Source organism: Bison bison, unplaced genomic scaffold (genome assembly GCF_000754665.1).
Source record: "Bison bison bison isolate TAMUID 2011002044 unplaced genomic scaffold, Bison_UMD1.0 scf7180017864368, whole genome shotgun sequence".
NCBI lineage: Eukaryota > Metazoa > Chordata > Mammalia > Artiodactyla > Bovidae > Bison > Bison bison.
The window spans coordinates 3892967-3907393 of record NW_011494940.1 but is presented as its reverse complement, the minus strand read 5'-3'; the positions used below and the strand labels follow the sequence as shown (position 1 = coordinate 3907393).

Genomic DNA, 14427 nt, shown 5'->3' with positions numbered 1-14427 from the left:
ATGAGTTTCATTCTAAGGAAAGATTGTCCTACCAGGATACAGCTGAGATTGTGCTTAGGTCAACCACAGAATGATTTATGTCCACACTGTGGATAATCATCCTCCATCGAATTATCAATCATACTTGATGTGATACTAAATATTTGGAATCCATTCACCATCTGATAGGTATTGCACAGTCCAGTATTGGATTTGAAATCTTAAGCACACATATGAAGTTTTATCTGCATCTGATATGCTGATAGATGTAACTTTTAACTGGGGTTGGGATCTATTTTGACTATCCTTACTTTGATTCTTCTGGGCCTTTTGCTCATATCACTTATATTCTTCTCTTTAAAGAATGCACATGGATAATATAACTAATGCTTTTCATGCATCTCTTTTGCTTCTGCAGGAGGGATCTTTGAAACTGTGGAAAATGAACCTGTTAACGTTGAAGAATTAGCGTTCAAGTTTGCAGTCACCAGCATTAACAGAAATCGAACCCTGATGCCTAACACCACATTAACCTACGATATCCAGAAAATTAACCTTTTTGATAGTTTCGAAGCCTCACGGAGAGGTAACTATTTTCACACTTGTAAAAGCTTCTTTGGGTGATGTTTCTGCTCAAGTCACCTTCTCTTTGCTACCTGCCCTTTTGCACAGCAGACATCTCTGTGCCAAGGGTTTGCTGGCGATCTCAGCCCAGCATCATCTGAACCCTCCTAATGGACGTTGCCTAGTTCTGTTTTCTGGGCCTTTCTGATCAGCTTGCCCTTCAGTGCCCTCCACTCTATGATTAACTGGTTCAGCTGTGAATGGAAAATGTCAAGCTTGATCTGTTTTTCCTTCCTGAGGCTGAGATACCACCATGAAATTGTACAGTGCAGTCAAATAAAACTTTGTGGAAGGTCATACCTACTGAGCATGTGGAAATGCCCACAACACACAGACTTCACAACCTGAATTCTAAGCGGCCATGAGCCACTGGGTTTACCTAGCATCCTCTCAAATATTACCTTATTCCCTTTCCGCAAGATCAGAGAAATGTGAAGATTATGAATATTGAATCATTATGTTTTACACCTGAAACTATTATAATATTTTATGTCAATTATACCTCAATTTTTTAAAAAGGGAAAAATAGGAAAAAAAACAATGGAACTGTGTAATAAATAAATAAAGCAGGGAAATTTATGGGATCAAAGAAAATCTTTTGTGTCTGAACAGAAGACAATTTCCTAGAAAATAATCTAAGTTGCATGTAGGCTGCAAGGTTTGTCTCATGGAAAGAGTCTTTGATGTGGGACTTACTACAAATCCTCCAAACACTTCCAAGATGACCCTTTCAAGCCGCATTTGACGTACTTGAAGATAGACTCTAACTAGAGAGTTGTTGGGTTTCCCTACAGGTGTTCGTCTGGGAATATCACCCCAGAATACGAGGGGCTCTTTCTCTTTTAGAGAAAGAAAATTAACCTTTTTGATAGTTTCGAAGCCTCACGGAGAGGTAAATATTTTCACACTTGTAAACTAGTGAAAGACACAGAATGGGGACTTCCCTGGCGGTACAGTGCTGAAGACTTTGCCTTCCAGTGCAGGGGGTTCAGGTTTCATCCTTAGTTGGGGAGCTAAGATTTCACAAGCCTCACAGTCAAAAAGCCAAACACAAAACAGAAGCAATACTGTAACAAATTCAATAAAGACTAAAAAAGGTCCACATTAAAAAAAAAATCTTACAAACACATACAATTAAGGGGAATACAATGAATGCCGTGTTCACGCCAATTTCCAAGTAACTAAACATGGGTTGTTTCCACTTAGAGTCAACCTTATTAGGACTGCAGGGTGTGTTCACTTAATACAGTCTTCTGCCAAATTCTTGTGTCCTTTTGAAAAAAAACACAAAACTGAAATTTGCTTTCCTGGGAGTACAGATGAATATTGAATAGTATAGTGGTTTTCTTCAAAAATCTATAGCTTCATCTGAGTATAAGAATATTTCCCTTTTTAAAGATCAATAAAGTTGCAGATACTATATAGGTCAGAGTTGTCTGTAAACAAATAATAAAACTTTGTGTTTATACAGAACTTTAAAGTGTATAAGCATCTTCACATAAATTATCTCTATGAGTTAGTTAGATCTGTCTCTGTCCCTTCCTCTCTGTATCTCCTCTCTGTGTCTCTCTTTGTCTCTTCTCCCTGTCTCTCTCAGACACACATGCTCACATACACACTCATGCAAAACACTGTTGAATAAATATCCCCAGAAAGCCAGCCACACTTAACAATAATACTTCAACCCACATAAAATCCAAACCATTTTTGTGACCTGAAGTACCTACCATATTTATAAATTAAACACTCCCAAAGCTTCTTAAAACTGGTAATTTTCTGGCAAACAGAATTCAAAAGGATTGATTTTCTGTCAAGTAATATTAGAATCCCCGAGCTAAATATTAGCAGAAATCTCAATCCACTGCCGATGTTAGACAAAACAAGAGTTCATATACTCTCATGCCTTCACTTTTTCTTGCTAACCAGTGAAAGCACATCCAGAAAATTAGCATCTGAGGACAGTTTTCACCTATAGTATTAGAAAATTATGCCTTTATACCTTGTGTGATAATTCAGTAATGAAGAGCACAGTGTCACAAAGATCCTTGTGAATGATTGCGTACACTAGCTGTCCCACAGATACGTGAAATATCGTTCTCAAAATTTTATGTATTAATTTTTCTCTTTAAATCAAGTCAGATAAGCTTAACAAGGCCATATATTTTTTTCTGCTTATCTTTTACTTGTGAAATGGCATTATTAGAAAAATCAACACAATTTCATTTATACATGTTGCTATTATTTAATTCATATATTCAGCTATTGTTTCTCAGCAGTTCCAAATTCTTTTAAACTAGCATTAATATATAAATTTGAAATGTTTTTACACTTATGTTTAATGCCAGCATATATCTATGATAGGGCTTCCCTGGTGGCTCACACAGTAAAGAATCTGCCTGCAATGCAGGAGTCCCGGGTTCAATCCCTGGGTCAGGAAGATCCCTGGAGAACGGAATGGCAACCCACTCCAGTATTCTTGCCTGGAGAATTCCATGGATGGAGGACCCTGAAGGGCTATAGTCCATGGGGTCACAAAGAGTCAGGCACAACTGAGTGACTAACACTTTTACTTTATGAAGTTATAGAAGATAATCTGTCCCAACCTCTCTGGAAGATAATTTGGTTTATATATATCAAGAAATTTAAAAATATCAATAGCCTTTAATTATAACTGAAAATCTACTCTAAGAATGTAATGTAAAAGCTAGAGAAAAATATAAGAACTATAATAAGTGCTTATAATATTACTTCTAATAACCAAAAATTAGGAGCAACTTAATTCAGTACCATGTGTACAGTCACTCAGCCAGTCATGTCTGACTCTTTGCAACCCCATGGACCATGGCTCACCAGGCTTCTCTGTCCATGGAACTTTCCAGCCAAGAATACAGGAGTGGGTTGCCATTCGCTTCTCCAGGGGATCTTCCCAACCCAGGGATCTAATCCAGGTCTCCCACATTGCACGCAGATTCTTTACCATCTGAGCCACCAGGGACACGCCATTCTGCATCATCAGTCAGTTCAGTCGTTCAGTCATGTCTGACTCTTTGCTACGTAGGGCTAGTTAAATAAGTAATGACACTCAGCATCATGGATTAGGCTATTCTATGCCACTAAAAATATTACTTTTGCATAATTTATAATGACTTGAGGGTAAGAGTGTGCCTTTAGTGTTAAACTTGGTGTTGAATACAGAAAGCAATGTATCAAACTGTATCTATATCATGTTCAATTTTTAGATAAATCAGAATACCAAAATACTAGGTTGGCCAAAAAGTTCGTTTGGATTTTCCAACAAACTTCTACAGAAAAACCTGAACAATCCTTTTAGTCAACTCAATGTGAATTTATATTATTCGAAGTTGATGGAATTTCAGGGCTGTTTTTACTTTCTTATAATTTTCAATATTCTAAATTATATCAAGGAGTGTATATAATCTTATAATACAAAGAAATTAATGTTAAAATTAATTTTTATGTACATATCTGCTTTATTTTGTTCAACTACATGTTGGTGAATGTTGATGTAGAAACAGGCCCATCCTTGAGCTGGGTCCCTGGACTCCGGTCAATTCTACCATTATCCAGAGACCCTGACTCACTGCATTGCTTATGACATTAGTGAAAAGGTGAAAAGTGAAAGTCACTCAGTTGTGTCCAACTCTTTGCGAACCCCTGGACTATACTGTCCATGGAATTCTCCAGGCCAGAATACTGGAGTGGGTGTCCTATCCCTTCTCCAGGGAATTTTCCCAACCCAGGAATCCAATCAGGTCTCCTGCATTGCAGGCAGATTCTTTACCTGATGAGCTACCAGGAAAGCCTAGGTAGTGGGTTCATGACATTAGTGGGTTGGACCGTATATCTTCTAAGACCCTTTTAAGCTATGATAATCTATTATTCTGTAATTAATTAAGTACCAGTATCACTGAGCATTCTTTAGCAAGACCTCTTTTCTGAATTTTGGGAAGGACTGGAACTAAAGTACTCTGCAGCCACCCAGAGAGGCTTCTGATTCAGTGACCATGTTAGTTATCTTCACTGCCATGTTGTCACATGACAGAACTGAATTCACTTGGCCAATGGCTTATAGTCACTCTGAGCGCTTCTGGGTGGCATCACACCAATCAAGAGATTAAACTCCATCTGATTAAAAGTAATGAAGTGAGACCAACAACTCATTTTTGTTTGCAGGGCATTGGCCCTGTGATGTGTTGCTAATCATTTCAACATCTGCATCTCTACTATTTAGTATCTTAGGGATGTTGGAAGTTGGATTAAGCATGTTTCCTCAACACACAGATGGAGAGTGGAAGAAAGTTTCCAATAGTGCAAATAAGGAGGAACCATGAAAGGGGAGATTAAATTCACAGAGCTCTCTCTCTTTCTCTCTCCCTATCCCCACTTCCCCCTCCTCCACTCTCTCCTTGTTTGTGGACATCAGCATGTGACCAGCTGGCGCTTGGTGTGGCTGCTCTCTTTGGTCCTTCCCATAGCTCCTCTGTCAGTGCTGTGCAGTCTATTTGCAACGCTCTCGAGGTTCCACATATACAGACTCGCTGGAAACACCCCTCCGTGGACAACAGAGACCTGTTTTACATCAACCTCTACCCTGATTATGCGGCTATCAGCAGGGCGGTCTTGGATCTGGTCCTCTACTACAACTGGAAGACAGTGACCGTGGTGTATGAAGATAGCACAGGTATGGACTCACACAAGCCCTCACCTGGCCATGTGTGGTTGGCATAAAGGGAGCCAGAGTATTCTCTAGACATTGACTCATCAGGCAGAGTGCATGAAGATGGTTTTTTATATGAAGCTAATTGAGTATTCTAGTTTGAACCAGTTGATAGCTGGTTCCTATCAACTCCCCAAAGGGTTGATCCTTTCTGATGAGCCTTTCATCATCAAACTTAAGGGCACTTTAAGAAAAAAGAAATATCACCTTATTAACATATGTTGTAATCTAATCTGAATAGTAATGGTGCAATTTAATGTATCCAGCTCCATTAAGAATATGATCATCGTTCCATTGTTAAATAAAACAGAGAAAGTTTGGAAACAACCACTTCAAAGTATGATTCCAATTCAATAAGTAGCTATGTAAATATCTTGAAAAGTTTCTAAGGTAGGTAAAGCAACTGTACTCCAATAAAAATTAATAAAAAATTAAGTACATCAACAGAAGAATCCAATTAGAGGTTGTATTGATAGATCTGATCATTTCATGGGGAAAGGACTAGGAACCCTGGTAATGAGTCCTTAATGAAGCTCGTTTTGTTTCACCTGCTAACTTTAAGGTGAAGGACAGATGCTTGCTGAGCACCTCCCTAGACATTTCTCTGACCTTACCCAATTGGAAGTTTCTTTCACTGGTACCTTCCCCTCTTGCCTTCTGTTTACATTTTGAGGCTTGTTGGAGTTAAAGACCCCTTTCATGCAGTTTAAATTCTGCCAGTAACACTTCCCACATAGGAAAGTCCAAGTCCTTCTAATTTAAAACTCTTCACCATCTAACCATTCTCATCTTCATTAATCCAAGTACTAACTGAGCTACATCCCCAGTTCTCTCACATCATTTCTTAAATACCCCCAAGTCCATCCCAAATCTTTCTTTCTGAGGCTGGCCCCTCACTTTGGAAGGTCTGCCATGTAAGCTCCAAGGTGGTAAGTTCCCCCACTCTCCATGATCACACTCAACTCCCCTTTCTTTCTAAAGCTCTCTGAGACCACACTGGGAATTAACAGCACATTATAAATATAAGCATTATATTACATGCTCTCATGATCTGTTTAAATGTTTATGAGACTAGAAATTCCAAAAAGTTGGAATTTTATCTTATTTTTAAAATCTGCTACCTAGCACTATACACCTAGTCCTGGTATATAGGGAAGTGCTTAGTAATTACGTGTGGAAAGAATAATACTATTTTCTTTCTGGAATTATTTTTCAAGAATCAAAATTATCTCCTTTCCTTAATCTATACATTTGGTAGTAAGACTAATAAAATTATCAGCAAAAATTACCAAACCAAACATTTCTAAACTTTTTAATAGTATCTCACTTTTTCACTCTTTCTCACCAGATACTAGCATTTATGGATACTGTTCCTCAGAAGATGAACAAGGAGCCTCTATTTGGCACTAAACTCTGTTTCCATTTTCAGCTCTCAGACTTTTGTGGTTGGAAATATGCATTTATGTATTTTCTTATACCTCATCTCATTTTAAAAAGAAGTAAACTAGTTGACTGTACATATAATTTATAAACACCAAATTCAAAATAGTCCTACTAGGAAGGATAAACCACAGGCAATGGCAGTGGCTTCTTAGAGCGTCACCTGCTTGCTGTGAAGGAAGAAAACATATTAACAAATGAACTCCATATGTATACTTAAAGAGCCTTATGATATACATTATATTGTACACTGGTATAGTAAGACCTTTCATGTTGTCTATCTTTGTACATAGAGAATCCCATGAGTTAATAAAATAATGCTATTGATGGAGAAGCCTGGTGGGCTGCAGTCCATGGGGTCGCGAAGAGTTGGACACGACTGAAGCGACTTAGCAGCAGCAGCAGCAGTACATTCTTTAGCATAATTTTCTCTCATTATTTCTACCATTTCCAGCAAAACAGGACCATCTAAAAGGAAAACAAATCAATGAATAATATTGTGGCAGCTGGATTTAATTTAACTAAAGGTGTGGGCATAACTTGTAGACTGCAAATTGTATTGAGAAAAACTATAATTTGCAAAACGATAATACAAAAGTTGATATCCTAACCGCCCTTTAGATTTCAAGTGAGTTCCCACAACTGACAGCCATTTTGCATAGAGGGAATTTGAACCATCATTTCTATTACCTTTAAAAAGAAACCGAAATCTCCTCATTCCTATTGAGTTCACCTGCACACAGTTGCTCATTAAATGCTTACTAAAATTGAAAAATCCAAAATGAGTGTGTGTTTGCCCATTAAGTTAGAGATGATTCATGGTAAAATGATTTTGCTCACAAAGACATTAAAAATGTAAATGAATAATCAATTGAGCCATTAAATTGGAACCCAGAGAGTAAACAGGTCAACTGAGATCAATAACAGCAGACATCTTTTGACTCTGAGTGGGTTTAATACTGCTTGACTCAGGGATTTGGTTGCCGTAATTATCAAGCCATAAAAAGGAGAAAACTTACTAAACCTGAAGGAAAAGAAAGGACTTAGGTGTGCTCAGCACCGCCCTTACACCAGAATTAAGTACCCATTAAAGAGAGCACTTTATTGGGATTTGTTTAGGAGTTTGTTAAATAGCCTGAAGCCAGCGCAGATGTCTATGGGACTAAATGGTCCATAACTCCCATTGAAGTCAACGGGAACACTGTGCGTGTCTCTGAGGACAAAGTCCAAATCACTATATACTAGTAGGCAGAATTCTGTCCTCTAGAAGAGCAAGTGTAGAGAGTCCCCAGAGAACAGTTATGGGGAGTGAAGTTTTGCCTTGCTTCCTCTCTCTCTCTCTCTCTCTCTCTGTTGCTGGGATGTTCTTCCCATCAGTCACCTACTTCTCTCTGACTCCCACACTTACCCTAGGCAATGGGAAACTGCTGCTCATTGGTCATCCTCTCTGTTTCATTAGACCCCTGGTGGAAGCCTGGCTTCCATCCCTCGACACGCATCAAAAAGAGCTGAGAAGCTGAGCACCAAATCAGTGTGGAGAATATTCAGCAGTTTCTGCTTTCTCACGGCCAATGTTAGTGAAATGTAACCACCGTCAGTTCTGTAGAACAAGGGCCTGCAAACTTTTTTCTCAAAGGGGCTAGATACTAATACTCTATAGTTCAGGTTTTATGAGCCATAGTGCCTTGGTCACAACTATTGTGCTGACGTAGCAAGAAAACAGTCACAGGCAGTACAGAAACAGTATCAGTCCAGTTCAGTTTAGTTGCTCAGTCATGTCCGACTCATTGCGACCCCATGAATCGCAGCACGCCAGGCCTCCCTGTCCATCACCAACTCCCGGAGTTCACTCAGACTCACATCCATCAAGTCAGTGATGCCATCCAGCCATCTCATCCTCTGTTGTCCCCTTCTCCTCCTGCCCCCAATCCCTCCCAGCATCAGAGTCTTTTCCAATGAGTCAACTCTTCGCATGAGGTGGCCAAAGTACTGGAGTTTCAGCTTTCGCATCATTCCTTCCAAAGAAATCCCAGGGCTGATCTCCTTCAGAATGGACTGGTTGGATCTCCTTGCAGTCCAAGGGACTCTCAAGAGTCTTCTCCAACACCACAGTAGTGTGTTCTAATAAACCTTTGGGATTCCCTAATAGCTCAGTTGGTAAAGAATCTGCCTGCGATGCAGGAAACCCCAGTTCGATTCCTGGGTGGGGAAGATCCACTGGAGAAGGGATAGGCTACCCACTCCAATATTCTTGGGCTTCCCTTGTGGCTCAGCTGGTAAAGAATCTGTCTGCAATGCTGGAGACCTGGGTTCAATCCCTGGCTTGGGAAAATCCCCTGGAGAAGGGAAAGGCTGCCCACTCCAGTATTCTGGCCTGGAAAATTCCATAGACTGTAAAGCTCATGGGGTTGCAAAGAGCTGGACACAACTGAGCGACTGGCACTGCACTAATAAACCTTTATTTACAACAAATAAGGAAGCCAGTATGGTTGGATTACAGAGAGGGAAGATGTGACTCTGTCACACTTGTGAGCATTAAAGATCATGGAGGGCTTTGTAGATTATTGGAACAAGCTTCAGTTCCTCATGAAATGGGCAACCATTGCAGAGTTTTCAGAAGACGAGTGACATGATCAAATTTATATCATAAAAAGATCACGCTGGCCTTTGTATAATAAAATGACATAGAGAGGCAAGGATAAAATTGGTGGCTCCTACTGAAATCAAGGCAAGAGATGAAAGTGATAGCAATAGAGGAGTGAGGAATGGTCAGATACTGGAAGTATTTTGATGTTGAGCTAGCATAATGCTCTGAGGGAGTGTAGGCTGGATGAAAGAAGTAGAGGAGTCAAAGATAACTAAGCTTTTCGGCCTGAGCCAAAGGATGGAGTTACCTTTGCCTGAGATGGGAAAAGGTATATATGGAAATAGTTTGGAGAAATAAGGAGCAGGGGTTCAGTCATAAATCTGTTCTTTGATTTTGCAGTGTCTAGACCTCCGCATGTAGTTGAGGAGTAGGCAGTTCATATATGAATCTGGAGTTCAGGAATGTAGTGGACACTGGGATACAAACTCAAGGGTCCTCAGGATTTTGATGGAACTAGATGATGCCATCAGTTAAGTTAGTTCCATCCAGATATGTTCATAAAACATAGTACTTAAGTTTTTTTTTTTATCCATGGTTGCCTTATGTCATTTTTCAACACATCAGAGCATGAAATTTATAAAATGCAGCCTACAATAAAGAAGTATTATCTGTCACTTAAAACATACTCTCAAAGTTTTACAATGAGGATTCATTTGAAATAATCTAACATATATAAAAATGTCAATGATCAAAAGAAACACTGAATCTAGAAAGAAAACCCAAGAAAAATGACAACTGCAAAAATTACAATGACTAAAGTCTCGAAGTGCTGACTGATTGCCATGCACTATTCTAATTATTGAATGTAATTAACTCATTTAAAATGCTCAACCACCCTGTAATTAAGTGTAATAGCTACTCTTTGGCTATATTTAAACAGTGACTTGGGTTTGTTATGCCTTTATTTTCCTTCACTTCCCCAAAGAAAATAGAAATATACTATATAGAAGCAAGAACCTACAAAGGTCTAAAATTTGGACTTGAAGAAAATTAAACATTTTGACATAAGTGGTCAAGCCAAAAAATAATCAGTACCAAGTAAAGGAATAAGTGAATTTTTCACCTTAGCAATCATAATTTACATCTCTCTGTTGTTATGATCACCTGTGCTAGCCAAAACACTCTGCTACCCACCCTCCTACAATCCTACCTGAAGTAGTTGGAGAATGGAAAATCCTGGGCACTCAGTACCAACACGATTATATAGTACAGTTCTTTTCCTTCTGCCCTTACTCTTTCTACCCTTTCTGTTTACCCACTCTAATCCTCTGACCAGAACCCATTCAAATTTTCAAATTTCTGCTCAGGAAACCAATCTTTGGATATTTCATGGTGACTTATTATTTTTAGCTACCATTGATATTAGCCAGAATTCAGGACCAAAACATACTGGTGGAGCTAAGTAGCACATAGTTAATCTTGAATATTTTGACTAGATTCTTCTATGGGGCTCTTTTCCATTAAGAGACACAATTTTTCTTTCAGGCAGTCTTTAGCCTTTTTTGATGCCCTTTTGAAAAACCACACATATGAATATCTGCACTTAAAAGTGCTGTATTTCCCCAGGTACTCCACTCACTTACCCATCTCCATTTCTCAGTCTGGTTTTTTCCTCCCCTCTGGAGAGTATATAGATCCCCTTAAGAATCCTATTAGATTTGGATGTATTAATATACCAACATGTTTGTGAAATGCCATTTTGCATGTTTCCAAGTTCACATGAAGATGAAATTAATATTTAAACTGTGTGATCTTATCTTTGGGTCCCATCACATTCATTTTTATGACATCAAATCCACTGATGTGGTACATGTAAATGAACAGAGAATTGGATTAAGACTCCAGAAAACCTAGGTACCTTTCCTTTGAACTGCTGCTCATTAAATATAACTGGAGCTGTCCAAAAATGGATTGAGCTGCAAAAAGTAAGGTAGAAAATTTCTCAAACTAAGAGGTGTTCAGCAGCAGCTGTGTAGAGGGGATTCATGCATCAAGGAGGGGTTTGACCTTGAAGGTCTCTTGCAATGCCTGGCATCTGTGACTCATTTTCAGGGCCAATTCAAACAATTAACCTCCCTCTACCTCACTTTCCTTACTGTAAAATAGCACTGACACCTAACCACCGCAGAGGTATCTTCTGAGGTTTACTGAGCTATTTATAAGACATGTCGGATACTTCATAAGAAGGGGCGATGCAAATAGCAAACTTTATTATTATTTAAGGAGAAGGCAGGGGAATTTTTAAACTTCTACTGGAAATAGCAGGTTCTTTTTTTCTCCTCCATATGCTCCACCTGTTCCCAGAGTTGATGTGCATGCAAATCAGCATTTTTCTGTGTCATGTCTGAGTACACAGAGCAGATAGATGGCCCAAGAAAGTGTTTAGAATTGGCCACTTGGACATTTTTGAAACTTATCTCTACATGCAGAGCCCAGCTCAAACTCATAGGGAATAAACAGGCTCCCTGTTCTCAAGCAAACACTTTTCAAACCACAAGTGCAGTTTACCATCATTGCATTGCTGGAGGTGGGAGTGGAGGAAGGAGGCTCATGGTTTGTCTTTTTATTGAGAAAGATTTGAACTTAGAGAAAAATGGCAAGAAATATACAGTGAACTCCTATACCTCCTACATCTAAGTTTAGCAGCTGTCATCATTTGCCCTGGGCTTCCTGGTGGCTCAGATGGTAGTGTCCGCCTGCAATGCGGGAGACCTGGGTTTGATTCCTAGGTCGGGAAGATCCCCTGGAGAAGGAAATGGCAAGCCACTTCAGTATTCTTGCCTGGGAAATCCCATGGACAGAGGAGCCTGGCAGGCTACAGTCCATGGGGTCACAAAGAGTCAGACATGACAGAGTAACTAAACAACGACAAACTACTGCAGTGTGCTAGAAAACCCATCACCTTTGCCAGGGTTTGCCTGCACCTTACCATTCTCTCCAACTGGACTCCAATCCTGGAAGTACTGAATGACTTGGGCAGGGCTGTCATTCACACATAGGAGGACCATTAGCAGAATTAGGAAGTGAAGCGAAGTCAAGTCACGTCCAACTCTTTCCGATCCCATGGACTACACAATCCGTGGAATTCTCCCAGCCAGAATACTGGAGTTGGTAGCTGTTCCCTTCTCCAGGGGATCTTACCAACCAAGGAATCCAACTGGGGTCTCCTGCATTGCAGGTGGCTTCTTTACCAACTGCACTATCAGGGAAGCCCAGCAAAATTAGGAGTAGTGTCCAAATCAATGGAGAAGGCAATGGCAACCCACTCCAGTATTCTTGCCTGGAAAATCCCATGGACGGAGGAACCTGGTAAGCTGCAGTCCATGGGGTCTCTAAGAGTCGGACACAACTGAGTGACTTCACTTTCACTTTTTTTTTTTTAATTTTATTTTATTTTTAAACTTTACAATATTGTATTGGTTTTGCCAAATATCAAAATGAATCCGCCACAGGTATACATGTGTTCCCCATCCCGAACCCTCCTCCCTCCTCCCTCCCCATACCATCCCTCTGGGCCGTCCCAGTGCACCAGCCCCAAGCATCCAGTATCGTGCATCGAACCTGGACTGGCAACTCGTTCCATATATGATAGTATACATATTTCAATGCCATTCTCCCAAATCATCCCACCCTCTCCCTCTCCCACAGAGTCCAAAAGACTGTTCTATACATCAGTGTCTCTTTTGCTGTCTTGTACACAGGGTTATTGTTACCATCTTTCTAAATTCCATATATATGCTTTAGTATGATGTATTGGTGTTTTTCTTTCTGGCTTACTTCACTCTGTATAATAGGCTCCAGTTTCATCCACCTCATTAGAACTGATTCAAATGTATTCTTTTTAATGGCTAAATAATACTCCATTGTGTATATGTACCACAGCTTTCTTATCCATTCATCTGCTGATGGACATCTAGGTTGCTTCCATGTCCTGGCTATTATAAACAGTGCTGCAATGAACATTGGGGTACATGTGTCTCTTTCAATTCTGGTTTCCTCAGTGTGTATGCCCAGCGGTGGGATTGCCAGGTCATAAGGCAGTTCTATTTCCAGTTTTTTAAGGAATCTCCACACTGTTCTCCATAGTGGCTGTACTAGTTTGCATTCCCACCAACAGTGTAAGAGGGTTCCCTTTTCTCCACACCCTCTCCAGCATTTATTGCTTGTAGACTTTTGGATCACAGCCATTCTGACTGGCATGAAATGGTACCTCATAGTGGTTTTGATTTGCATTTCTCTGATAATGAGTGATGTTGAGCATCTTTTCATGTGTTTGTTAGCCATCTGTATGTCTTCTTTGGAGAAATGTCTATTTAGTTCTTTGGCCCATTTTTTGATTGGGTCATTTATTTTTCTGGAGTTGAGCTGTAGGAGTTGCTTGTATATTTTTGAGATTAGTTGTTTGTCAGTTGCTTCATTTACTATTATTTTCTTCCATTCTGAAGTCTGTCTTTTCACCCTGCTTATAGTTTCCTTTGATGTGCAGAAGCTTTTAAGTTTAATTAGGTCCCATTTGTTTATTTTTGCTTTTATTTCCAATATTCTGGGAGGTGGGTCATAGAGGATCCTGCTGTGATGTATGTCAGAGAGTGTTTTGCCTATGTTCTCCTCTAGGAGTTTTATAGTTTCTGGTCTTACGTTGAGATCTTTAATCCACTTTGAGTTTATTTTTGTGTATGGTGTTAGAAAGTGCTCTAATTTCATTCTTTTACAAGTGGTTGACCAGATTTCCCAGCACCACTTGTTAAAGAGATTGTCTTTAATCCATTGTATATTCTTGCCTCCTTTGTCAAAGATAAGGTGTCCATATGTGCGTGGATTTATCTCTGGGCTTTCTATTTTGTTCCAATGACAAACCCACAGCAAACATTATCCTCAATGGTGAAAAGTTGAAAGCATTTCCTCTAAAGTCAGGAACAAGACAAGGGTGCCCACTTTCACCATTACTATTCAACATAGTTTTGGAAGTTTTGGCCACAGCAATCAGAGCAGAAAAAGA

At 39.6% G+C, this 14427-nt stretch overlaps 1 protein-coding gene across 4 annotated transcripts in view; it reads left to right on the top strand.

The window, feature by feature from the left end:
• GRIK1 (glutamate receptor, ionotropic, kainate 1) overlaps window positions 1-14427 on the top strand; it is a 473915-nt gene that overhangs the window by 304019 nt on the left and 155469 nt on the right. For 3 of the 4 annotated variants that reach the window (XM_010855821.1, XM_010855820.1, XM_010855822.1), the window contains exons 2-3: window positions 398-565; window positions 5048-5305. In XM_010855821.1, the coding sequence (XP_010854123.1) occupies window positions 398-565; window positions 5048-5305 (426 nt within the window). Of the gene's footprint in view, window positions 1-397; window positions 566-5047; window positions 5306-14427 lie in introns of those variants that run through there. The other variant, XM_010855823.1, reaches the window with a different exon arrangement.